The 25,095-nt window shown below is 44.6% G+C and overlaps 1 protein-coding gene across 2 annotated transcripts in view; it reads left to right on the top strand.

Annotated features, from left to right (window-relative positions):
• The window catches only part of tspan5a (tetraspanin 5a), a 104,745-nt gene that overhangs the window by 23,325 nt on the left and 56,325 nt on the right, over positions 1 to 25,095 (top strand). Inside the window, exon 2 of one of the 2 annotated variants that reach the window (XM_063046892.1) lies at positions 14,299 to 14,401. The exons of the other annotated variant lie outside the window; for it this stretch is intronic. Coding sequence (XP_062902962.1) covers positions 14,299 to 14,401 — 103 coding nt within the window. The remainder of the gene's footprint in view (positions 1 to 14,298; positions 14,402 to 25,095) is intronic. 2 annotated transcript variants of the gene reach the window in all.

Below are 25,095 nucleotides of genomic sequence, written 5' to 3'. Positions count from 1 at the left end.
CAATTCGAATGCACATCAACATAAGAAGGTGCGGAGAGTAGTGGACCCAACCCGTCACCTCACCAGCACACTGCTCTCTACTGTCAGAAGCATCTTGATACGTGAATTCTAGCTGAATCTGGAGCTTGCCTCTCCTTTGGTTTGCTTTTGTGCTTCCCTTCAGCATGTCGGGGCCAGCTGTTTGTAGAGGTAATGTGCAGCCATAAACTTGTTCCCTTCACTGTGTGTGACTGGGCTGGGTCCAGACTGTCTCAGTGACTCTGGGAATCAAATGAGTGTGCATAATGAATGATCCTACTGGACTACCCTCGACGGTTGGAGTGGAGCAGTTCTTGGCAAGTTTGTGCCTGAGCTGGTGTATTAGGTTACACAGACCTTGTCGTAATCACACATGTTAACTAGGCTGCTGGCAGGTCTGAGGAGGAACATTGTTCAGTAGTAGGCTGAGTACCAATGGAGCATCGGTATGGAGCCTAGTGCTGTGGATACTGCGTTCAGCAGCTCCACACTGATCTGGTGCCTCCAGTGGGGTTGATGCTTCCGTGTATTGGATCTGGGCTACAGCTTCCAGGTAGTATCGCAGAGGGGCTGTTTTGTGTCCAGAAAGCAGAGTGACTGTCACTATCCCCTGTGGCTAATGGATGAAGACTGCTCAGGAGGCAGTGTGCCCCAACGTGGAGCTACCACTGCTTTTCACAGTGCCAGAGACATGGTGCTGCCTTGACTTTGGATTCCGCCTGCATAGAGTGTGCACGTTCTCTCTGTGGTCAGGTGTGGTGTTCCGGTTTACTCCGCCCTCTTGAAGACATGTAAGTTGGTAGGTTACTTAGCAGTTGCGGATTGCCCCTAGTGTGTAGGAGGGTGGTGGAATCTGTGGGGAACCGATGGAATGGAGGGAGATTAAAATGAAATAAAAGTGGGATTGGTCCAGATGGGTGATTGATGGTAAGCGAGGCCTAAATGGGTCGAAGGGTCTGTTTCTGTGCTGTATATGAATCTCTGTTCAGTACCACAGGGGCTCCGGTATGGAGTGGAGTGCTGCGGATATTGTGTTCAGCCGCTCCACACTGATCCGTGCCCAACAGCCATGCTTAATGGCAACTTTTGAAGCATTTCCAGTAATCCCCTGTTTGCAGCTTGAACTTCCTTCTTTTGGGATCTTTATGAGGCTGGTTATTTATATTTAGTTGCACTTCCTGAAAATTTTGTGTCCTTTCAGAATGAATTTTGAAGTGGTCATCTGGATTCGGAGCCTAGAAGCACAAATAAGTTAGTCTGAGTCCCCTATCAGTCAGAGCTGACCATGGTTATTGTGACCTAGCTGTTGTTACGTACCCCGTAACTGGGTTGCCAAACCAGCAGAAATGGATCACTCAGTTGGAGTCTGGAGTACTAGAACTAAGAAAGTTTTATTAAAGAAACAAGCAACACAGTAATCGAAAGGATAATAAATGCAACAGTTCAGCGATGATAAACACACATGTGCACAGAATTAAGATAACAGCATCAATCAAGCTCTATCGTTGTCTAGGGGTAAATGACCAAATTTCAAAATGACTCAAAGTTCAGTCCAGTTCAGTTCGCAGTAATCGTTGCCATGGCAATGGACAACGTGGGGGAAGAGAGAGATGGAACAGGAACAACTGATCATTCAGAACACTGCTTCACTCACAGACCGGCGAGATGGCTCACAAGCAACTTTTGGGCGGGTCCTTGGTGATGTCACCTGAGGTCACCGACTGTGACCCCTCCTCCAGATGCGGTCGATCCTCTGCAGTGAACCCGGCACCCAGGCAAGGGCGGACACACACCGGGTTCCCGCTGATCGTACCTTTCCACCCTGGCCGTTGTCTGGTACTTCTCACCCACTCGTGAGAGGCGCACCGCTTCCAGGGTCTCGTTACCTCGGGTGGCGTGTGTGTGCTGCCTTAGCGAACTGGTCCCTTTTTATCCCCCTGCTGGGGTATCGCCTGTCCATCACTTCAAACAGTTCAAGGTTCAAAGGGGGGAGCCGCTCCAGACAGCTCTCTCTCCCACGTCCCTTCATTACACATCTCCAGACGCTGCTCCATTGTTCCTTATCTCTCCTTCCCCTGAGGGCAGGTGGCAGACCAACTGCTGATGCCACTGATGCTAGCCCAGGCCAGCAAACATCTTAATTTTTATGTGTATTCTCGTCACACTGTCTAGATACGGAGAGCAAGCTGTTGCCCATGTAGCAAGCTCCCCCTTTCCACGCATCCGATAAACCCAAAGGAACGGCAGAGACCGATACATTTTGGTACCAGAAGTTGCCAGTCAGTGTTGAACTCAGTGTAGGACTGCCTTAGGGACTCCAGCTCCAGATTTGTCCCTTGGAGTTTACTCCCAAAGCCTTCCCCATGAGTGCGTTTAGCCACAAGGCAGCGGAGGTTTGAGATCAGAATTTTCCTTCTCTTAGATGAGCTGCCAGCCACTGCTGACAAGCACCCATCTGCCAGAAGCGACTGGTTTTAAGGCCCTAGTAACCCGCCTTCGCCCCTTATCCTGTCAGTAGAAATGGTTCTGCTGGGCTTAGTAACTAAACCACATGTGAAGGCCAGGACTTGGTTGTCAGGGGCTATTTGAGGTGCACGCCATTGGGAGCATTTAATAGGTAGTGGGAGCTTGTCCCCACTCTCACCCCCAGCTATGACAACCTGATAGGACTGACTGTCTAGTGGGCCATTTGAAAAGTGGCATGTTGACGGTGCGGCGTTCCCAATGGAGTGTTGAGCAATGTATGGTGCTTGAGTCTCTGGAGGTGAGCTTGAACCCACAGCCTTCTCAGGGTCCCCTACCCACTGATCCACATCTCTGTCAGCTAGGATAGAAGGTATCATAGATACCACTGTGGTCTTTAAGAGGCTGTTAGACAGACACATGAATATGCAGGGATGGAGGGATACGAATTGCGTTCGGGCAGAAGGGATTTAGTTTAATTTGGTGCAGACAATGTGGACCGAAGGGCTTATACCTATGCTGTACAGTTCTGTGTTGTATCTAGTGCCAGTACTGTGTCAGATGTACGTTTGTAGAATGCCAATACAATATTTCATGATGCCTAAGCCCATCTGTAGCTTTGACCCATCTGATCATTATAACAATTAGTTGTGGTGCTAAATGACCTGATGCTACAAAGCATGATTTGCAGAGTGTACAGCTGTTGAGGAAGTGTGACTGAATTCCCCAGTGTCACTATATAAATCTGCATAATATGGTTGAATAAAAACTGAATACATTTTACTCCAAGTAGTTTTAAAATCCCCAAACATAAGCTTCAGTGCAGCATTGTGGTCTGTGACGTGGAGCAAGAAAGGAGAGGGGATAGATTTATATTTAAATTTTACCACATTACTTTGAACTATTGTGCGTTTTGTTTACATGCATCTATTGTCTAACTGCCCATTAGTCTTTGGGACACACTCTCTCCAGAGGCCTTTTGGTAACGGTATATGTTCTAGCCTGAGGTTGATGAATATTTGTACCACTGGTGTTGAAGGTAGTGGAGTGGGTGGGTGTTGTGAATGGTTCAGAATCACTCTCTGTGTCTCTCAGTGGTCTTTCTTTCTCTTTAACCGTAGCTTCCCTTTTACCGTCACCAATCGAGATCCCAACCATGCTTCATCCACTTTCTGCTCCTTTATTTATTAGCATTAATAGTTATATCTGCATTGAAACATGGAGTGAAATGTGTTGTTTGTGCCAACGACCACCACAGTCTGAGGTTGTGCTCAGCACAGCCCACAAGCGTCTCTGTGCTTCCAGTGCCAACATATCATGCCCACTACTCATCAACCCTAACCGGTACATCTTTGGACTGTGGGAGATAAATGAAGCACCTAGAGGAAACCCCTGCGGTGGTGGGGAAAACGTACAGCTCCTTACCTTTTCCTCTGCCTGCACCCTTGAAAATGATGGTGTTTCCTTGGGCCCATCAGCTTCTGAATTCAATGGCTGATACCTTTTGCAACTTCTCTCACCTTCGAGGGATTCCACCACTAAACCTGTCTTCCTGATCCCTCTTGTCCAGCACTTCAAAGGCTCCTTGCCCTCGACTTCTTAATCTGCTCCTCAAAGTGCTCTCCTCTTTGAGTACTCCCCATGCAACCACAGGAGATGCAACACTGCCTTTTCATCACTCCCCTTCTCACCTCCTGGATAGTTCAATAGTCATTCCTTATGAAACGATGACTCATCTGCATTTCCAATCTGATGTGATAAATCTGATTTTCACAATCTGGCATCCTTTCCATTGGGACATCTGTGCTTGGGTTTGAAACATGTTTGAAGTGGCTGAGGCTAGGTTGGGTTTTGTATCACTTTGTACTTTTAGTTTCACCTCTCTAGTGCTAAGGTCAGAATCCCACAACCCCTTTGAATTTTCCTTTAACCCGTGTCCCTCTATGTGTGATTTCCTCCCTGGCATCCACTGGGTCAGTCCAAGTCGAGCCAAGTTTATTGTCATCTGCACAAGTCTGTGTATGCGTAGGTGCAATGAAAGCCTTGCCTGCAACCGCACTACAGGCACATAGCAGCTTTCACAAGAAACACATAAATTAATCATAAATGATAAATGATTTTTTTTACAAGTAACGACACAATTTGAACAAAGCAAAGCCCATTTTAGTGTAAAGTGATCAATAAGAATTTATGAAATGGGAGTAGGAGTCGGCCATCTGGCCTGTCGATCCTGCTCCGCCATTCAGTAAGATCATGGCTGATCTGGACTCATCTCCACCTACCTGCCTTTTCCCCATAACTCTTAATCTCCCTACTATGCAAAAATCTATCCAACCTTGTCATAAATATATTTACTGAGGTAGCCTCCACTGCTTCATTAGGCAGAGAATTCCACAGATTCACCACTCACCGGGAAAAGCAGATCCTCCTCATCTCCATTCCAAATCTACTCCCCCGAATCTTGAGGCTATGTCCCCTAGTTCTAGTCTCACTTACCAGTGGAAACAACTTTCCTGCCTCTATCTTATCTACCCCTTTCATAATTTTATATGTTTCTACAGGATCTCCTCTCATTTTATTTATCATCTCATTTCTATCTCATCTGATGTTCAAAGTGTTCATTGTGTTGGTAAACTCAAGTGATTAAGATTGTGCTGGTCACTCCAAGAACCGAATGGTTGACGGGACATAGCTGTTCTTGAACCTGGTGGATTTCAGGAGTCTCTGCTCTCTACCCGATGGTAGCTGTGAGAAGGTGGTGTGGCCTGGGTGTTTGGAATCTTTAATAGATGACCACCATGTTAGTGATCAAGACACTGAATTTACTTCCAGCCTGTTGATGAGTTAGGGGAAGGCAAAATTTGCAAGGTACTTCCCAGCCCTGACAATACGGGCGGTACTGTGGCGCAGTGAACAGAGATGCTGCATCACAGTACTAGAGACTCACGTTCAATCCTGACTTTGGGTGCTGTGTGTGAGGAACTTTCATACTCTCCCTGTGATTCCTGGGTTTTCCCAGGAAGCTCCGGTTTCCTTCCACATCCCAAAGATGAGCGGATTGGAAGGTTAACTGACTACAGTAAATCGTGCTTTGTGTGCAGGTGAGAAGAATAAGTTGGATGAGATAGAAATGAGATGATAAATAAAATGAGATTAAAGTGGGGTTGTAAATGGATGTTCACTGCAAACTTGGTGGGCTGAAGGACTTGTCTGCCTGTTATCTATCTCTCTCTCCCTGATTCTAATCTGCTCTCACTACTTTAATCTTGTGCCATCATGGCTGAGTTATCATGTGAATAATGTGAGACTGCCATCATTGAAAGTGTTAAGCAAGGAATCGTTTATAGGATTTGCCAATGCGTAGCTTCTTCAAATCAACGCTCTTTAGATAACAACCTGGCTGGATTCTTAATCATTCTTGCTTTATGATTTATTTGGTCAATCAGTGTCTTTGTAAACGTAGCTGAGCAAGTTGAAGCTATTCTGCTGTGTTTTGGGAGTGGGGATAAATCTGCACAATGCGAGTCACTCTTATGAAAACAGCACTGCTCCATGTCACACGTGGTTATAGAATCATACAGCCCTTTGGCCCAACTGGTCCCTGCTAACCAAGACAGGGACAAAACTGCAGGTGCTGGTATCTCGAGCAACACACAAACACTGAAGGAACTCAGCAGGTCATACAACATCTAAGGAGGGAAATGGGCAGTCGATATTTTGTGTTGAGACTCTTCATCTGACCTGAAACGTTGCCTGTCCATCTCCCTTCATGAATACTGCTTGACCCACTAAGTTCTTTTAGAGTTTGATGTGCCATGCCAATCAAAATGTCCATTTAATTTAGTCCCACCCCCAGGATTTCTGTGATGGTTACAGCTGGGAGCGGCTGTCACGTGTACTAATTCTGATTCATCCAACCAACTCTACAGCACCCTGGATTGAATCCAGATGAGTCTATTCACCACCTTTCAGAAGATTGTTTCATGTTGGCCTTTGGTCTCTGCTAGTTATGTCAGAGAACACTCTCTATGTGCTTTATGCTTCTGTATCTGTGCTGCTATGTGATCAACCACTCTAACAAGGAAAAAACTCCCATAACAGCTGTGTTGATGGTGATCAGAGAGCTTTAGACATTGAAAATGTTGAGTAGAATAGTCCTGTTGTTTTGTTACAACAGTATGTGTAGGGAGCTGTGGAATAGATGGTAACAGAGTCGATATTTACATCCATCCTTTGGGCCGGTGTATCACATTAAGTGAACTGATTAGAACATAGAAGCGGGGTTAGCCATTTGGTCCCTTTTCATGCTCGGCTTTTCTTTTATTTTTAAATGTAGCTACAATTTTCTGACTTATCCCTGTACCTATTTCCTTGTTCTTCAAAAATCTATTGAACTTGAATACACTCAGCTGATCTAATTATAACCTCGTCCACATTCCTGTCCATCCCTAGTAACCTTTAACCTTTAACTCCCCAACCAAGCAGAGTCCACTGCCAAGAAGGCCCACCAGCGCCTTTACTTCCTGAGAAAACTAAAGAAATTTGGCCTGTCCCCTAAAACCCTCACTGATTTTTATAGATGCACCATAGAAAGCATTCTTCTAGGGTGCATCACAACCTGGTATGGAAGTTGTCCTGTCCAAGACCGGAAGAAGCTGCAGAAGATCGTGAACACGGCGCAGCACATCACAAAAACCAATCTTCCATCCTTGGACTCACTTTACACCGCACGCTGTCGGAGCAGTGCTGCCAGGATAATCAAGGACACGACCCACCCAACCAACACACTTTTCGTCACTCTTCCCTCCGGAAGAAGGCTCAGGAGCTTGAAGACTCATATGGCCAGATTTGGGAACAGCTTCTTTCCAACTGTGATAAGACTGCTGAACGGATCCTGACCCGGATCTGGGCCGTACCCTCCAAATATCTGGACCTGCCTCTCAGTTTTTTTTGCACTATCTTACTTTCCATTTTTCTATTTTCTATTTATGATTTATAATTTAAATCTTTAATATTTAATATTTGTAATCCAGACAGCGGGAAGCACGGAATCAAATATTGCTGTGATGATTGTACATTCTAGTATCAATTGTTTGGCGACAATAAAGTATAAAGTAAAGTATTGTTTTTCAAGAATCCACCTATTTTTATTGTTACGTACCCCGTAACTGGGTTGCCAAACCAGCAGAAATGGATCAGTCAGTTGGAGTCTGGATTACTAGAACTAAGAAAGTTTTATTAAAGAAACAAGCAACACAGTACTGTAATCAAAAGGATAATAAATGCAACAGTTCAGCAATGATAGACATACATGTACACAGAATTAAGATAACAGGATTAACCAAGCTCTATTGTTGTCTAGGGGTAAATGACCAATTTCAAAGTGACGCAAAGTTCAGTTCAATTTAGTTCAGTTCAGTTCGCAGACAGTGGGGGGAAGGAGAGAGAGAGCAAAACGAATGAATATTCAAGGCTTCCACACACAGACCTTCGCAGTCAGCTTTCGTGCGAGTCCTTTGTGATGTCATCTGAGGTCACCGACCGTGACTCCTCCGTTTCCAGATACGATCGTTTCTCTGCGGTGAACCTGGCATCCAGGCAAGGGTGGACACACACCAAGTTCCCGCCGATCGTGCCTTTCCACCCTGTGCGTCTATGGCTTGATCCCGCGACTAGCCGTCCAAAAACTTCCCACCGACTTGTGAGAGACGCACCGCTTCCAGGGTCTCATTACCTCGGGGTGTCGTGTGTGTCCTGCCTTAGCGAACCTGTCCCTTTTTATCCCCCTGCTGGGGTATCGCCTGTCCATGACTTCAAACAGTTCAGGGTTCAAAGGGGGAGCCGATCTTGGCAGCTCTCCTTCCGTTACTCTCTCCCATCCCTTCATTAACATCTCCAAATGCTGCTCCATTGTTTTCCTTATCTCTCTCTCTCCTGAAGATAGGTGGCAGACCAACTGCTGATCCCACTGGTGCCAGCACAGGACAGCTAACATCTTAATCTATGTGTATTCTTGTCACACTTCCCCCCTTTAAGGATTTTTACTGGGGTAAAAATTACAAACATGAATACATTATTTGATACACACAAATACACATCTTTATCAGCTATTTGGCTAATACAGCGAACTTGAAGTTGTCAACACCTGACAGACAGTCAACCATCACATTTTCTGTTCCTTTTATATGTGTTATTAATAATCCCTTAGACCAGGCTCCAATTTAGCAAACTTCATAGTGGCCAAAAACACTGATGAATTGCGATCTACGTAACCTCTCATTGGGTTTCGTCCCGGACCACAATAACAAGGGTCGTCCCATTCCGACTTAGTTTTCTCTAGCAAGGGCTTAGTAGGGGGGGAGGGGTAGTAACCGCAGAGTTACTGCAAAACTTCCTGCAGTACCCCACCATCTCCAAGAGCCTTCTGAGGGCCCTCTTGTCTGTCGGGGTTGGGATGTCAGAGTTAGCCCGCACTTTAGCCTGCATCGCTGCCAGCTGCCCCTGTGTCACCACAATTCTCAGGTAAGTGACCTTCGTGTGGCCGAACTCATTTTTTTCAAGGTTCACTATCAAGCTGGCTTCAGACAGCCGTATTACATTGCCACTACACACCTCTGTGTTCGTCAGCCCTTTCGTCACTGAATTACTCATTCTATAGGAGTGTTGCTTGCTAGGCTGACCTAGTGTAACAAACACTACCCAACGTCCCAGTTCTTTGCATCGCCTCGGGACAATCAAACACACGTGTGCAAGTTGTTTAATTACTTCTCCTAAAGAGTCGCTTTGTTCGGGGATTAAGGGAGAGACTTTATCAGCAGAGCTGGCCAAAACAATAGCCTTCTCCTATCTGGTCGATACCATACTCATTTTTTCAAAATGGTTTTTTTCTCTTATCAGGGGGACCCTAGCTTCATTGATTTCCGCGCTAACACCGACTAGGTTTGTTAGCATATCAAAAGCCTGTGACCGTCTCAGTTCGCGTCGGCCATAATCAATAACATCCTTCCTCCTGGGCAGCCGGTAAACCTCTTTCATGATTCCACCAACTGTTTCCTCCAGCACCGCAAAATGTCCACCGGGGGGTACCTTGTGGGCCAGGTTAAAAATCTCATCCCCATAACTCTTTTGCACCACCCCCCATTCCTCATCTGCGGGTACGGTACTTGGTTTCCCTTTCTTCCTTAGCACTTCCTCCTCCACGCAATAGCCTACTGGTTCCCTTGTTAATTCTGCGTCAGAGGGAGCTGTCTCTGCCAAAACCATCAGCCCCTCGTCTCGCTCCTGCGCCTGCGCAAATTCCTTCCTGGCTAATGCTAAGTCTGTCTCAGCTCCCTCACTACCTCTTGTTTCACCACACTCCTTCTTTTCACTTTCTACCCCCTTCTCGTACAAGGCTGGCAGAAACATCTCAGCTAAATTTACTACCACAGTCCCGTGATGAACCTGTGAGTCCATGGGCGGGGCCTCAATGCTGGCAGGCAGACCTGTCAATCTCACGGCTGGGAACACGATTCCCCCGGCGAGGTCATTACCGAGCAAGACTTCCACGCCTTTCATCGGTAATTTGGGCCTCACCCCGATCGTGACTAGTCCAGAGACCAGGTTGCTTTGTAAGTGTATCTGGTGCAAAGGGACTGCCTCTGTCCCTTCCCCAATACCTTTGACCTTGACCTCCCCAGTTTGGGTCTCTGAGCTAAACTCTAATACACTCTTCAGTATCAGTGACTGACACGCTCCGTGTCTCTCCAGATCCGCACTGGAACTGGTTTTAACCCCTCCTTCACTGACACCAATCCGGCCAAGATAAACTTCTTGCGCCCTTCCTGAACTTTGGCAGACCTGTCCTGTCCTAGCGGTTTGTTTACCAGCTCGATACAGCCAGTCAAAATCGCCGTTTTTCCTTTTCCCGTCTCCTTCTTTGGGGCAAAGCACCTGGATGCAAAGTGTCCAACTTTCCCGCAATTATAACAGATGACCCCAGGAGACTTCCTACCAGACTGCTCCCGGTCTACCTTATCCTTCTCACTAGTCCCCGGCTTACTTTCTGACTTTTCTGGCGGACTCTCCCCGCCGTCCTGACTACCCTTCTGGTAGCCTTTACTCGAGGCAAACTTCATTTTATGCGTCAACGCATACTCATCCGCTAACTTAGCAGTTGCGGCTAACGTGGCTGCCTCTTTCTCATCCAGGTAGGGTCTCATACCCTCAGGGACACAACCTTTAAACTGCTCAATCAGAATCAGCTGCAGCAGTCTGTCATAATCCCCCTCTACCCCCTTCGAGGTGCACCAACGCTCACAATATGTCCGCATCTCACGGGCAAACTCTAAATACGTGCAGTCCCACTGCTTCCTCGCATTCTGGAACCTCTGCCGGTATGCCTCCGGGACCAACTCATAAATCCTGAGGATGGCCTCTTTCACCACCTCATACTTCTGGGCATCTTCCGTGGACAAAGCTGAGTAAGCTTGTTGGGCTTTCCCTTTCAGTACACTCTGAAGCAAAACAGCCCACTTATCCCTCGGCCAGTCCTGACTTGTAGCAACTTTTTCGAAATGGAGAAAGTACCGATCTATGTCGGTATCGTCAAATGGGGGAACCAGCCTAACCTCCTGGGTCACCCGGAACCCTCCACCTTGGTTCGGCACGGGCCCCTGCTCTGCCCTTATCCTTAACTTCTCCAGCTTGAATTCCCTTTCCCTCTGTTTCTTCTCTCGCTCCAACTGTCTCTCTCTCTCTCCTGCCTTTCTAACTCTTTCTCTTTCTCCCGCCTTTCTAACTCTCTCTCCTTCTCTTCTCGCTCCAACTGTCTGTCCCTCTCTTTCTCTTCGTGTTCTAACTGCCGTACCCGGAACTCGTGCTCGAGTCTCAGTTTTTCAAGCTGCACCTGTACCGCGTCTCCAGCAGGTTTTTCAATAGACACCACCTCCAGCTCGCCTTGGGGAAACACACCTTTAGATACATAGTGCTCTACGATAGCTCTGTGTATCTCCTCTCTCCTCATTGTCGACTTCCCCTTAGCAAGATTCAACCGTTTGGCCACAGCTACCAGTTCCGATTTCCTGGCATCCTCTAATGCCTCCAAGGTTGGCGCCTTTATAAATTCCTCAGCCTCCATTTCTGCTGTTTGTCTTTTCTTCCTTTCGGGAATTTTGACCCAATCAATTTACTCCGCCCCAAATTTAGCGTTCAAAATCATGGACGAGAACCCCACTTATGTTATGTACCCTGTAACTGGGTTGCCAAACCAGCAGAAATGGATCACTCAGTTGAAGTCTGGATTACTAGAACTAAGAGAGTTTTATTAAAGAAACAAGCAACACATTACTCTAATCAGAAGGATAATAAATGCAACAGTTCAGCAATGATAAACAAACATGTACACAGAATTAAGATAACAGGATCAATCAAGCTCTCTCGTTGACTAGGGGTAAATGACCAGTTTCAAAGTGACGCAAAGTTCAGTTCAATTTAGTTCAGTTCAGTTCGCAGACAGTGGGGGGAAGGAGAGAGAGAGCAAAACGAATGAATATTCAAACGGCTTCCACACACAGACCTTCGCAGTCAGCTTCCGTGCAAGCCCTTTGTGATGTCATCTGAGGTCACTGACCGTGACCCCTCCGTTTCCAGATACGATCGTTTCTCTGCGGTGAACCCGGCACCCAGGCAAGGGTGGACACACACCAGGTTCCCGCTGATCGTGCCTTTCCACCCTGTGCGTCTATGGCTTGGTCCCGTGACTAGCCGTCCAAAAACTTCCCACCGACTTGTGAGAGACGCACCGCTTCCAGGGTCTCGTTACCTCGGGGTGTCGTATGTGTCCTGCCTTAGCGAACCTGTCCCTTTTTATCCCTCTGCTGGGGTATCGCCTGTCCATGACTTCAAACAGTTCAGGGTTCAAAGGGGGAGCCGACCTTGGCAGCTCTCCTTCCGTTACTCTCTCCCGTTCCTTCATTAACATCTCCAAATGCTGCTCCATTGTTTTCCTTATCTCTCTCTCTCCTGAAGACAGGTGGCAGACCAACTGCTGATTCCACTGGTGCCAGCACAGGACAGCTAACATCCTAATCTATGTGTATTCTTCTCACATTATATAGAAAATATTCAAAGACTCCACTAGCCTTTGATGAAGAGAATTAATACCCAGGGCCTGGTATTGTGATCTGACCTCTTCTACACTCACTCTGTTGCAATCATATCTTTCCTTGCAAAGGGAGACCTGGCCTATTCATTCTTGATCCTGAGGGACTGTTGGACACAAAAGTGACCGTACCTGAGAGCACTTCTGATGGTCAGTGAGGCACTTTGAGGTGGCCCAAGAGACGGATATCAGTGTGTTGGTGCTAACTTGCTGGCTGCCTGGTGTGATGGGACCAATACTGGAACTCTCATGGTCAAAGACTCTACAACTCATGTTCTCAGTATTATTTATTACTTATTTTCTCAATATTATTATTGTTTGATTTTTTTTTGTATTTGCTCAGTTTGTCTTTTGCATTTGGTTGTTTGTTGATCTTTGTGTATAGTTTTCATTGATGCTGTTGTGTTTCTTTGTATTCCTTTGCAGGAAAATGAATCTCAGGGTAGTTTATGATGAAATATATGCACTTTGATAATAAATTTACTTTTAACTTTGAATACTGGTGAGCTAGCAGACACACTTGGGAAGCCAAAACTCCTGGCTTTGAGAAGGTCTTCACACACACAGTCAGGTCCGAATGACTGCTCAAAAGAACACACACGTTATCTTTTTTCCATTAATTGTATGAGGGGGAAAATGATTCGAGGTTTGTGGTAGGAGGAGGCTTGTTGAGCCAAATGATCTGTTTCTGTGCAACACACACAAAATACTGGAGGAACTCAACAGTTTGGGCAGCATCTGTGGAGGGGAATAAACAGTCGATATTTTTGGCCAAGGCCCTTCAGGACTGGATAAGAAGTTTGCAAAATCCAGAACAGAGAAGTCGGGGGAAGGAGTGTAAGTTGGCAGATGATTGGTGAGACCAGGTGAACGGGAAGGAGGGTGAATTGGGGATAAAGTAAGAAGCTGGAAGGCGATCGTTGAAAGAGGTAGAGGGCTGAAGAAGGAATCTAATATGAGGGAACGGGAACCAAGAAGGAAGGGAGGAAGTGAGGAACCAGAGGGAGATGATGGGCAGGTAAGAAGAGAAGGGGTGAGGGGGTAACCAGAATAAGGAATGGAAAAGGGGGAAGGTCAGAGGATTTCTTACAATTCCACACAGAGTAACGGTTTCTTATTCATCTCATGAATGTTAAATGGAAAGAGGGAGCTGATGGAAGTTTTGAGTCTCTAGCTTTGTGTTAACCAGATAATACAGAGGATCATTTTTGGGATTGTTGCCAATGAAGGAAGCTTGAAGAAGCAAGAATCCTTCCTTTTTTATTGTCGTTTTGGCTTTGGTCCAGAGAGGAATTCATATTTTCTAAGTTCAAAGTTGTCCCTTGAGGATGTACAAGTTGGACACTCTTTGAGCTTGTTGTAAACTCGAGCTGACAAAATGCTAATCATCAGGGATGAGAGAGTCGGTGCTTTACTGAGAGCCTGAAGACCACTTGAGGTGTCTCAATGTCTACAGTGCTATATTGTGTGTGAGATTAATCAAGTGTGCCTTTTACGTGCAGTGCAGGACGGAATGGAAGCCTGCAGATCTGTGTTTGCAGCCTTCACCGGTGAGATTTGTAGAGAGTTTCAAGTTACTTTCTGAAGAAAGGAAGATTGTCCATCTAACAGAGCGTGCCTTGAGCAGCTGTAGACAATGTAGGAATAAAGTTTTTTAAAACAATTTTCCATTACAGATGGAATTGGAACACTTTCGGGGAAAATACAGTACACTGCCTTGTCCGCAAACATTTACTGATGCGACGTTTACTGTCTATCCAATTCTACAACTCATTAAAGGTAATTAGTTTGTAATAGCGACAGGAACTACATAGTTGTTTGTTTTGAGGTAATGTGTATCACTGAAGTTCAACAGTGAGGAGGAGTACTTGGTCAGTTGGTACAAATGTAATTAATTCCTAGGAATTTTGTAAGTCCCCCTCGGATAGCTGTGGTGGGAAAGCAGTGGCCACCCACTTCTTTGCATACGATGAACTTGATAAGAGCGTGTGCGGAAGGATGCAAGAGTCCTTGTCTTTGTTCATCCACAGCAGCTGTAAAACACTCTGATCAATGGGCTTGCTCCCAGAGACACACTGAGATAAACAACAAGTGATGTTGGAAGATGGTCATCTTAGTGAAGGATGTCCTTCGGTCTGCCCACCTTCCAGCACAGGGAGATGTCCATCGGGGAATGCTGACTATTGACACACTACAGACTGCAGAAACACATGCTGCGAGATGTACTGAAACAGCGTACAGCCATTGCAGAGGCTTTTTGGGGAAGGATTGCAGTCTGGGCTCCTTCTTCTACTGCACATGAAGAGCTGAAGCCTGTTAAACATTGAAGTTGTCCATCACCCTGGGTGGCCATAGAAGTGGCAATTTTGCTATGGTTTAAAGAAATGAGTTAACACCACTTCATGTAGTGCATAGAACTTAGAACAGTACAGCACACTACAGGCCTTTCGGCCCACAATGTTGTGCCGACCCTTAAACTCTGCCTCCCGTATACCCCCCCCACCTTAAATTCCTCCATATGCCTGTCTAGTAGTCTCTTAAACTTCACGAGTGTATCTGCCTGCACCACTGACCCAGGCAGTGCATTCCACACACCAACCACTCTGAGTAAAAAACCTTCCTCTAATATCCCCCTTGAACTTCTCACCCCTTACCTTAAAGCCATGTCCTCTTGTATGAGCAGTGGTGCCCTGGGGAAGAGGCGCTGGCTATCCACTCTATCTATTCCTCTTAATATCTTGTACACCTCTATCATGTCTCCTCTCACCCTCCTCCTCTCTAAAGAGTAAAGCCCTAGCTCCCTTAATCTCTGATCATAATGCATACTCTCTAAACCAGGCAGCATCCTGGTAAATCTCCTCTGTACCCTTTCCAAAGCTTCCACATCCTTCCTATAGTGAGGCAACCAGAACTGGACACAGTACTCCAAGTGTGGCCTAGCCAGAGTTTTATAGAGCTGCATCATTACCTCGTGACTCTTAAACTCTATCCCTCGACTTATGAAAGCTAACAGCCCATAAGCTTTCTTAACTACCCTATCTATCTGTGAGACAACTTTCAGGGATCTGTGGACATGTACCCCCAGTCACAACCCTCCAATCCGAATGTACTCCCTCTACCACGGCTCTCTGCTTTCTGCAGGCAGGCCAATTCTGAATCCACCTGGCCAATTTTCCCTGGATCCCATGCCTTCTGACTTTCTGAATAAGCCTACCGTGTGGAACCTTGTCAAATGCCTTACTAAAATCCATATAGATCACATCCACTGCACTACCCTCATCTATATGCCTGGACACCTCCTCAAAGAACTCTATCAGGCTTGTTAGACACGATCTGCCCTTCACAAAGCCATGCTGACTGTCCCTGATCAGACCATGATTCTCTAAATCTCCGTAGATCTGATCTCTCAGAATCTTTTCCAACAGCTTTCCCAACACAGACTTAAGTATTGCCTGTGAATGTAAACGTTTTACATCATTTCTTATTTTGTATATATTTTTATTATGATTAAAGTTTATTTTTGAATAAAAATAGTTTATAAATCAGGAATGCAGCCACCCATTAATATATTTATCAGAATCAAGTTTGTTATCACTGACGTATATCATCCAATTTGTTTGCAGCAGCAGTAGAGTGCAAACAAAATATACTATAAATTACAATAAGAAATATAGACGTAAATAAATATTGAAAAATGAGAACAAACGGACCGTTCAGAAATCTGATGGTGAAGGGGAAGAAGCTGTTCCTAAAACTTTGAGTGTGCGCCTTCAGGCTCCTGTACCTGCGCCCTATAGCAGTAATGAGAAGAGGGCTGCTCCTGGATTTAACGAAAACTGTGGGCTAGTAAAGGGCAAAGTACGTATACTGAGTCCAGGGTGTTTAACTCAGCCATATATACTCAGATATTGTTATGGACCCAGTTCTCACAGTGGAAACCCCGCAGTAGCTGGCAAATCCAACCTACCAGTCTCCCAAGTAGTCATTCGCATGAATTGCTAATATGTAAGTTGTAAATGTAAGTTGTAGAGAGACACAACAGTGTGTTTGTCTAAACAGATTCCATATACACAGAGACCTCATTTTCTCCAGGAAAGGATTTAATCATCACTAAGTTAAATAAGGAAGGAAATTAGTTGACAATTTGAATATCGGGCTGACAGGAAAGTTGCCAGTTGTGATGAATTATTAAGGCTGAGTGGTGCCACAGCAGCAACCTTGAACTCAGCACATACTCAATGCTGGAAGAACTCAGCAGGCTAGGCAGCATCTGTGGGAAAAAAGTACAGTCGATGTTTGGGGCTGAGACTCTTTGGCAGGACTGAAGAAAAAAAGATGAGTAGATTTAAAAGATGAGGGAGGGGAGAGAGAAACACCTGGTAAGAGGTGAAACTGGAAGGGGGAGGGATACAGCAAAAAGCTGGGAAGTTGATTGGTGTAAGAGTTACAGATCTCGGGGGGGCGGAATCTGATAGAGGACAGAAGAGCATGGAGGAAAGAAAAGGGGGAGGAGCACCAGAGGGAGGTGATGTGCAGGCAAGGAGATAAGGTGAGAGAGGGAGAAGGGGATGGGGGTGGAGGCATTACTGCAAGCAAATCAGACAAATTTTAACACCATGGAACATGAGCTATTTTGGCAGGAGAGGAAACTCATGGCTGTTGAGAGGGGATTTGAGGAGCACCTTAAAGAGGAGAGGGATGGAGAGGGGTCAGAGTAAATTCTAAGTAAATTCTAAAGTTTGTCACCTACCCTAAGATCCAAATTATTGGTGGGCCCATTGCCCATTTAATAATAAGATTGAAATTATAGCAGTGGGTGAATAAAGTATAGCTCACCCAACCCACAGATCCCCGCTCCGCTGGTCTTCTACATTATATTGCTGCATCAGGGCATTCATAAACTACGAGAGAGACAGATGTCTTAAAATTAAATAATTGCCTTGCTTCATGTTGGGAATTCCAGGGATTGATTGCTCATCAAGTACTCCCTGATGGATGGAAAGATGACAGGTTTGGCAGCTACCATTGGAGATAACTGTTCATAATAAAAATTCTCAACCCATCCAATTCTGTCTTACCCGAGCAAGAACTGGACGAGACATAATTATATTAGCCTTTGGCAAGCTGACTGGATACAAGTTGATTTATGAGTCTCAGCATTTGGCCTGCTTTTCTTTAGAGACTGTCTTGTTTCAGAGAAAGGGTGAATAAGCATTTCAGTATAGGGGGGACTTGCTGAAGAAGCTTCCATCCAACCATTTTGCTTTCGGCCTGTTTCCAACTGTGAAAACTGGGTATAGTGAATAAGCAGGGTATTAGCAGATACTGTAAAACACTAGCATGAGAATAAAGAAGCACAAACTATCTGCAGTATTTCATAATTACTGCTTTGAAAGCCTTTAGTGTGATTTTTTTTCTAGTTTTTTTAATTGTTTTCAGCGATGCTGAGTTTTTAGACGTGATACTTAGTCAAATCCATTTTGAAAGCCCATGAATGCACTATCGACTGTGCTCTCTTGCAAGGTTAAGGATCAAGACCGACTGCGCATGCGCAGTCAGTCTTGATCCTTAACATTGCAAGTTCCTTCTCAAAAGTATTGGGACTGGTGTATAAATTGTGAGAGATCCCCTTGGACCAGTTGAACACCAGCTAGATTAGTCAGAGGAGACACAAGAAACTGCAGTTATTGAAATCTAAAGCAAAATTTACCTGCTGGAGGAACTCGGCAGGAAGTGCAGCATCTGTGGGGGGACGAGGCAAGGACTTGTTGATGTTTTGGGTCCTGATGCAGGGTTTTTCACCAGGAATGTTGATGATTTCTTCTCCCACCACTGTTGCTGCTCTACCTGTTGAGTTTCTCCTGCAGATTGTTTGTTGCAGTTGACCTGGTGATATTGTTGCTGCCTCTTAGCTTTGCAGATAATGATGAGTAGTTTCCTCCTCCGCAGCCCCTTGCATGTTTTGTCCCACCAGCACAGTTCACCGGAGAAGATTAGGCACAGTGGTGTACAAGTGGAGGAAGCCCTCTCTTAATTACTATCTCTTGCCCATCCTCAGGTGTTCTGTTGGGGCTCCACCAAGTGTAGTAAAATCAAACAAAAGTGTTGTTACAGGAATCCTGAAGCAAAAACTCAAAATGTTGAACATTAGAAGATAAGTTTCTGGAGTTGATTGACATATGCACAAGTGCAATGATAAACTTACTAAGCATAATTTACAAGAAAAATGTAAAAATTGTATATAATTTATACTTAATTTACACAAATAGAATAGAAACGAAGTTCATTTCAGTGCATAGTGATTGAAATGGTCTTGGTATTGCTAAACTCTAGTGATTAGCATTGTGCTGGTTAGTTCAAGTACTGGCTGATTGAAGGGAAACAGCTGTTCTTGACCCTGGTGCTGTGAAATTTCAGGCTTTTGTACCTCCCTTCTGATGGCAGCTGTGAGTCAATGGCATGGCCTGGACGGTAGGGATCTTTTGATGATGAATGTTTCTTTTTTGTGCAGAGTCCTCAACTCTTTGCAGCTTCTTGTGTTCCTGCATATTCGAATTGTCATACCAGAATACAATGCCCAACAAGTCGGGCAGCATCAGCAGAAAGAAAAAAAGATTTGCCATTTCAGTTTGATGATCCTTTGTCAGAACTGGGAAAGACGAAAACAAGCTGGTTTTAAGATGCAGAGAGGGTGGGAAGGATGGAGAGGACAAGAATACTTCATAAGATGGGGCCAGAGTTGCTCTGGTGAAAAGATGCCGATGAAGCCATCTCATTGACAAGTTGAAAGAGCAGGTAGTGTGAGAGCAAAATAAGTGTGAAAGCTATTAAATGCAGAGCTCTCGGAATGGCCCACTCGTCCGGCCTTAGCAGTGAAGAGAGAATAGTTGACCCAATGTTGCATGTGGATGGCCTACAACAGATCTAGTCAGCTCCCTTTCAAACAGAAAAAACAAGTTATCAGAAATTGTTGAATTCAGTATTGAGTCTGAAAGACTGCAACGCGCCTAGTAGAAAGATGAGGTATTGTTCCTTGAACTTGCATTAGACCACGTAGAACAGTGTTGAGTCCCTACTTGTTGCTTCTTAATCTACATACATTTAATTCCTTAAAATATTCATCTTTGGGTAATCCAAGCTTTTGGCTGTATATATTAATGTATCCTTGTGTAGTTTGGTATCATAATTTGTTAAAATAAATACTTCTACGAAGTGCCATTGAACACTTTACTGAGTTAAAGGCTCAATGTAGCTGTAAGCTGTGGTATCATTCTTTAGGATTATGCAAGAGATAAATGTGAAACTGCTCATGTTCTCTGTAATTAGACTGCGAAACTTTGTGATGCTTGTGTATGCATAACTTAGGAATCCCAAAGTTGCTTTTGTGACCGTCTTTTTACATGGAGTAAGTCTTTTGTAAAATGTCATGTGGTAATTACTATTCACCCAATTATCCAATCCTAAAAATTTATATCAGTTATTAATAATTCCTTCAGATCAATTTTTAATTGTGTTCTTTCTTGTTTAAAAAAATATAAAGTTTATTTATATGCCATCTTCACTGGGATCTCACCACCAAACACAACTTTCCCTCACCCCACTTTCTGCTTTCCGTAGGGATTGCTCCCTATGAGACTCCCTTGTCCATTCATCTCTCCCCACTGATCTATTGTATCCAATGCTCCCAGTGCGGTATCCTGTACATCGCTGAGACCCTCCGCGGATTGGGAGACCACTTCACTGAGTACCTATGCTCCAACCACCAAAAAAAGCAGGATATCCCAGTGGCCACCCATTTTATTTCTACTTCCCATTCCCATTCTGACATGCCAGTCTATGGCCTCCTCTACTGTCGCGATGAGGCCACAGTCGGGTTGGAGGAGCAACACCTTACATTCTGCTAAGTAGCCTCCAACCTGATGGCATGAACATTGGTTTCTCAAACTTCCAGTAATGCTCCCCTCACTTCACAATTCCCCATCTCCTTTTCCCTCTTTTACCTTATCTCCTTATCTGGCTATCACCTCCCGCTGGTGCTCCTTCCCCTTTTCTTTCTTCCATGGCCTTCTGTCCCCTCCTATCATATTCCCCCTTCTCCAGTCTTGTATCTCTTTCACTAATCAACTTCCCAGCTCTTTATTTCACCCCTTCCCTCTCTTCCCGGTTTCACCTATCACCTTGTGTTTCTTGAATTGAATTGACTTTATTACTTACATCCCTCATACACATGAAGAATAAAAATCTTTATGTTACTTCTCCATCTAAATGTGCAATTTACAGTAACTTATAAATAGTATTACCACATGATAGTCAATATAACATAGAAATACAATTGTATCAGTGTGAGTTAATCAGTCTGATGGCCTGGTGGAAGAAGCTGTCCCGGAGCCTATTGGTTCTGGTCCTTATGCTGCGCTACTGTGTCCTGGATGGTAGCAGGTGGAACAGTTTGTGGTTGGGGTGACTTGGGTCCCCAATGATCCTTGGCGTCCTTTTTACACACCTGTCACTGTACATGTCCTGAATTGTAAGTTCACATCGACAGAAGCACTGGGCTGTCCGCACCACTCTTCCTACCCTCCCCACACTCTCTTACTCTGACTCCTCATCTTTTTTTCCCAGTCCTGATGAAGAAGAGTCTGGGCCCAAAACATCGACTGTTTACTCTTTTTTCATAGATGCTGCCTGGCCTGCTGAATTCCTTCAGCACTGTGTGTGTGTGTGTGTGTGTGTGTGTGTGTGTGTGTGTGTGTGTGTGTTGCTTGGATTTCCAGCATCTGCAGATCTTCTCTTTGTGTATAATTTATATTTAGTTTGTTTTCTCGTGAATGCCACTTATCTGATGCTGTGCCCGTGATGCTGCTGCAGATGAGTTTTTCATTACATCTGTCCCTACATGTATTTGTACATATGACAGTATATTTGACTATGACTTCAAATTTATGTGGAGCTTTTCATCTTTCATCCAGCTAATTTATTATACAGCTCGTCTCATTGTATGCATTTATTTTGGGGCTTATTTTAAGACTGTATATTATGTAAAATTGCATCCTACAATGCTGTCTGAGAATTCATTAATACAAGTTGCTGACCTGTTAGTTTAGTGGTTTCAAAGCTACAGCGTGCCAGTGGTCCCTTTGAACTGAAGGTTATAACATAAGGCATGGGAAAAGGGGAAGTTCTCACCACAGAGATGACTACACCAATGTGGGGAGTTTTCTGCGAGGTTAGTGGTGACTGCCATCACTTCAACAGAGCCTCTGCACTGTTGAGTTTAATGCAAGTCTAATAGCAAGAGGCCCTGGTTCAGTCCTCACGACTGGTGCTGTCTGTGAGTCTTCAATTCTCCCTTAGACTGTGTAAGTTTCCTCTGGGTGGTCTGATACCCTTCCACATCTCAAAGACATATAGGTTGGTAGGTTAATTGGCCTGGGGTGTGTATTTTATTTAGAGATAGCCTTCCAGCCTAACAAGACTTTGCTGCCCATTTATACCCACATGATCACTTACCCTATTAACCAGTAGGTGTTTAGAACATGGAAGGAGACAGAAGAACCTGGAAGAAACATGTGGCCACAGGGAGAATGTACAAACTCCTTACAGACAGTGGTGGAATTGAATATGAGTCGCTGACACTGTAGTAGCTAATGTGCCGCTCCAAGGCAAGTGGTATAATTGGTTGAAATGGGGCGAGAATAAAAGTGAGATTTATGTAGTAGTGTAGATGGTTGTTTGATACTTGGCACAGACTTGATGAGCTGAAGGGCCTGTTTCAATTTCTTATATACACTGATGGGAGACTGCATTGTGAATAAAATCACATTGCAACCTGGAACACCAAATTCAAAGTTATTTTTTTGAAAATTTGTTATAAAATTGCGTAACATTCCTAGAAAGCTTTGCAGATTACATGAGAATACTAAACAAACAGGGATTATTGCTATGTATATCCCATGAATTTTGGAATCACTAGGATATTATGATGTAGAAGGAAGTCATCTGGCCTATTGAGTTTGTACTAGCTTTTCCAAAGAGTGATCCAATCCATCTCCCTCTCCTTTTTCCTCATTTACATGAAGTCATTCTGACTTTAGTCATCCCTATCCTAAATGAAGGCCACCATTGAACCTGTATCCCACATCATACTGGGATTGCCTCCTATCCCTTAGTTGGTAGCCTTTTATCTTGGAGCAAGGCGGTTGTAACCCCTTTTATACCTTGTTTGGGATTGAAAGGGAAATGGTTCAGCTATGTTCAAATGGTGGAGCAGAGTCAATGGGCCGAGGGGCTTAAATCTGCTCCATTGTCTCATAGTTTCACTCTGATTTCTTTGGCCATAATCTATCATGTGTGCCTAAGGGATTCTGAACCCACCAAAGTGGTCTCCTTATTTACTCTATCTGAATCCTCATGAGTTTTGTCAGTTTACTCAAATCCGCCCTTAAAGAGAACAATCTCTGAAACCATCTCAAACTGACGTGAATTCCTTCGTGTCCTTCAGTCCAAATCAGAGAGCCAACCTCCTCAGGGACTGGATTTTTGTTCTGTTTAGTTTTGGCATAATTTCTTGACTCTAACGATGTTTGTAAAGTTGAAGTTAAGTTTATTGTGGATTGAGCCTATGGGAATACTTTGGGAAAAACAATTTAAAACAGATCTGCTTAAAGCTGCAGAGTTGAGGAATTTCCTTGCCTTTCTTTCCCTGTATTTGCAGCAGTCTTTGCAGGAACACTATTTTTCTGTTGTATGTACATGACTCATCCTTTTATATGATCTTGGTTATGTCAGCTCGTTCAGTTTTTTAGCCATGAATCACAGTTATGCTGGTTCAAGTCTCATTCCACATCTTCGAGCACAAGTGTTTGGGCTAACATTCCAGAGGGTACCAGTGGAGAGCCGTACTGTTGGATGAGGTGTAAAAATATCACCAAGTTTTTTTTGTTTCAGATCAATATGAGATGCACAATTGGATTTGCCTGAGTGACCTGACTTCACTGAATGGAGGTCAAAGTTGAGTTTACTGTCATGTACACAAGTACATGTATGCATAGATACAAGAATATCTATGCATACATGTATCTGTCAGTAGAAACAGTTCTGCTGGGCTTAGAGGCTAAGCCACACGAGAAGGTCAGGAGTTGGACTGAGTTGTCAGAGGCTATTTGAGGCGCTTGCCGTGAGGAGCACTTTTAGGTAGTGGGAGCTTGTGCTGACATTGGAGAGGGTTCAAAGGAGGTTCATGAAAATGATTCAGGATTAAGAGGCTTATCATATGAGGAGCGTTTGATGGCTCTGGGGCTGTGTTCACTGGAATTTAGAAGAATGAGGGGTGGATCTCATTGAAACCTATTGAATTTGAAAGGCCTGAATAGAGTGGATGTGGAGTGGATGTTTCCTATGGCGGGAAAGTCTAAGACCAGAGGGCACAGCCTCAGAATAGAGCGGTGTCCTTTTAGAACCGAGATGAGGAGAAATTTCTTTAGCCAGAGAGTGGTGAATCTATGGAATCTGTTGCCACAGGTGGCAATGGAGGCCAAGTCATTGGGTATATTTAAGGCAGAGGATGATAAATTCTTGATTAGTCAGGGCATAATAGGAAATGGGGAGAAAGCACGAAATTGGGGCTGAGGTGTTGGGTGTAGAAACGATACTGCAGATGCTGAAATCCCAGAGCAACAAACAATCTGTTGGAGGAGTTCAGCGAGTCAGACAGTATCTGTAGTATCTGTGGAGGAAAAGGAATTGTCAACATCTTCCGATCCTATGTCACATCTTTGTAATGATTTGATGCCATTCTTTACCAGCAGAGCCATGCAACTCCCTTTGCCGACCTTCCTATCCTTCCGATATAATGTGTAATCTTCGATATTCAGCTCCCAAATACAACCATCCTTCAGCCACGATTCAGTGATGGCCACAAATAACAATGTCATACCCAACAATCTGTAAAAGTGCAACAAGATCATTCGCTTTATTTCTTAAACTCTGTGCATTAAGATACAACATTTTGAGTATTATGTTTGCCACCTTTTTGATTCTGTATCCGTAATGCACTGATACTCACCCTGCTGGCTCCAATTTTGTCCTATCATCTACCTGCTCTCTTGACAGTCTGACTACATGCTACCTTTGCTTTTTTACCATATGTGCTATCCTGAGTCCCTTCACTCTGGTTCTCAATCCCCTGTCAAATAAGTTTAAACCCTCCCCAACAACTCCAACAAACCTGCCCACGAGAATATTGGTCCCTGTTGGGTTCAGATGCAATCTGTCCCTTTTGTACCACTCATTCCTCCCCCAGAAGAGATCCCAATGATCCAAGAACCTGAAGCCCTGCCCCCTGCACCAGCTTCTCAGCCACGCATTTATCTGCCAAATCATCCTGTTTCTACCCTCACTGGCACATGGCACAGGTAGCAATCCAGAAATTACTACCCTGGAGGTCCTGCTTCTCAATATTCTGCCTAGCTCTC

Source organism: Mobula hypostoma, chromosome 4, assembly GCF_963921235.1.
Source record: "Mobula hypostoma chromosome 4, sMobHyp1.1, whole genome shotgun sequence".
NCBI lineage: Eukaryota > Metazoa > Chordata > Chondrichthyes > Myliobatiformes > Myliobatidae > Mobula > Mobula hypostoma.
Note: the sequence above shows the minus strand (reverse complement) of the source record. Positions and strands in the feature narration are given on the sequence as shown.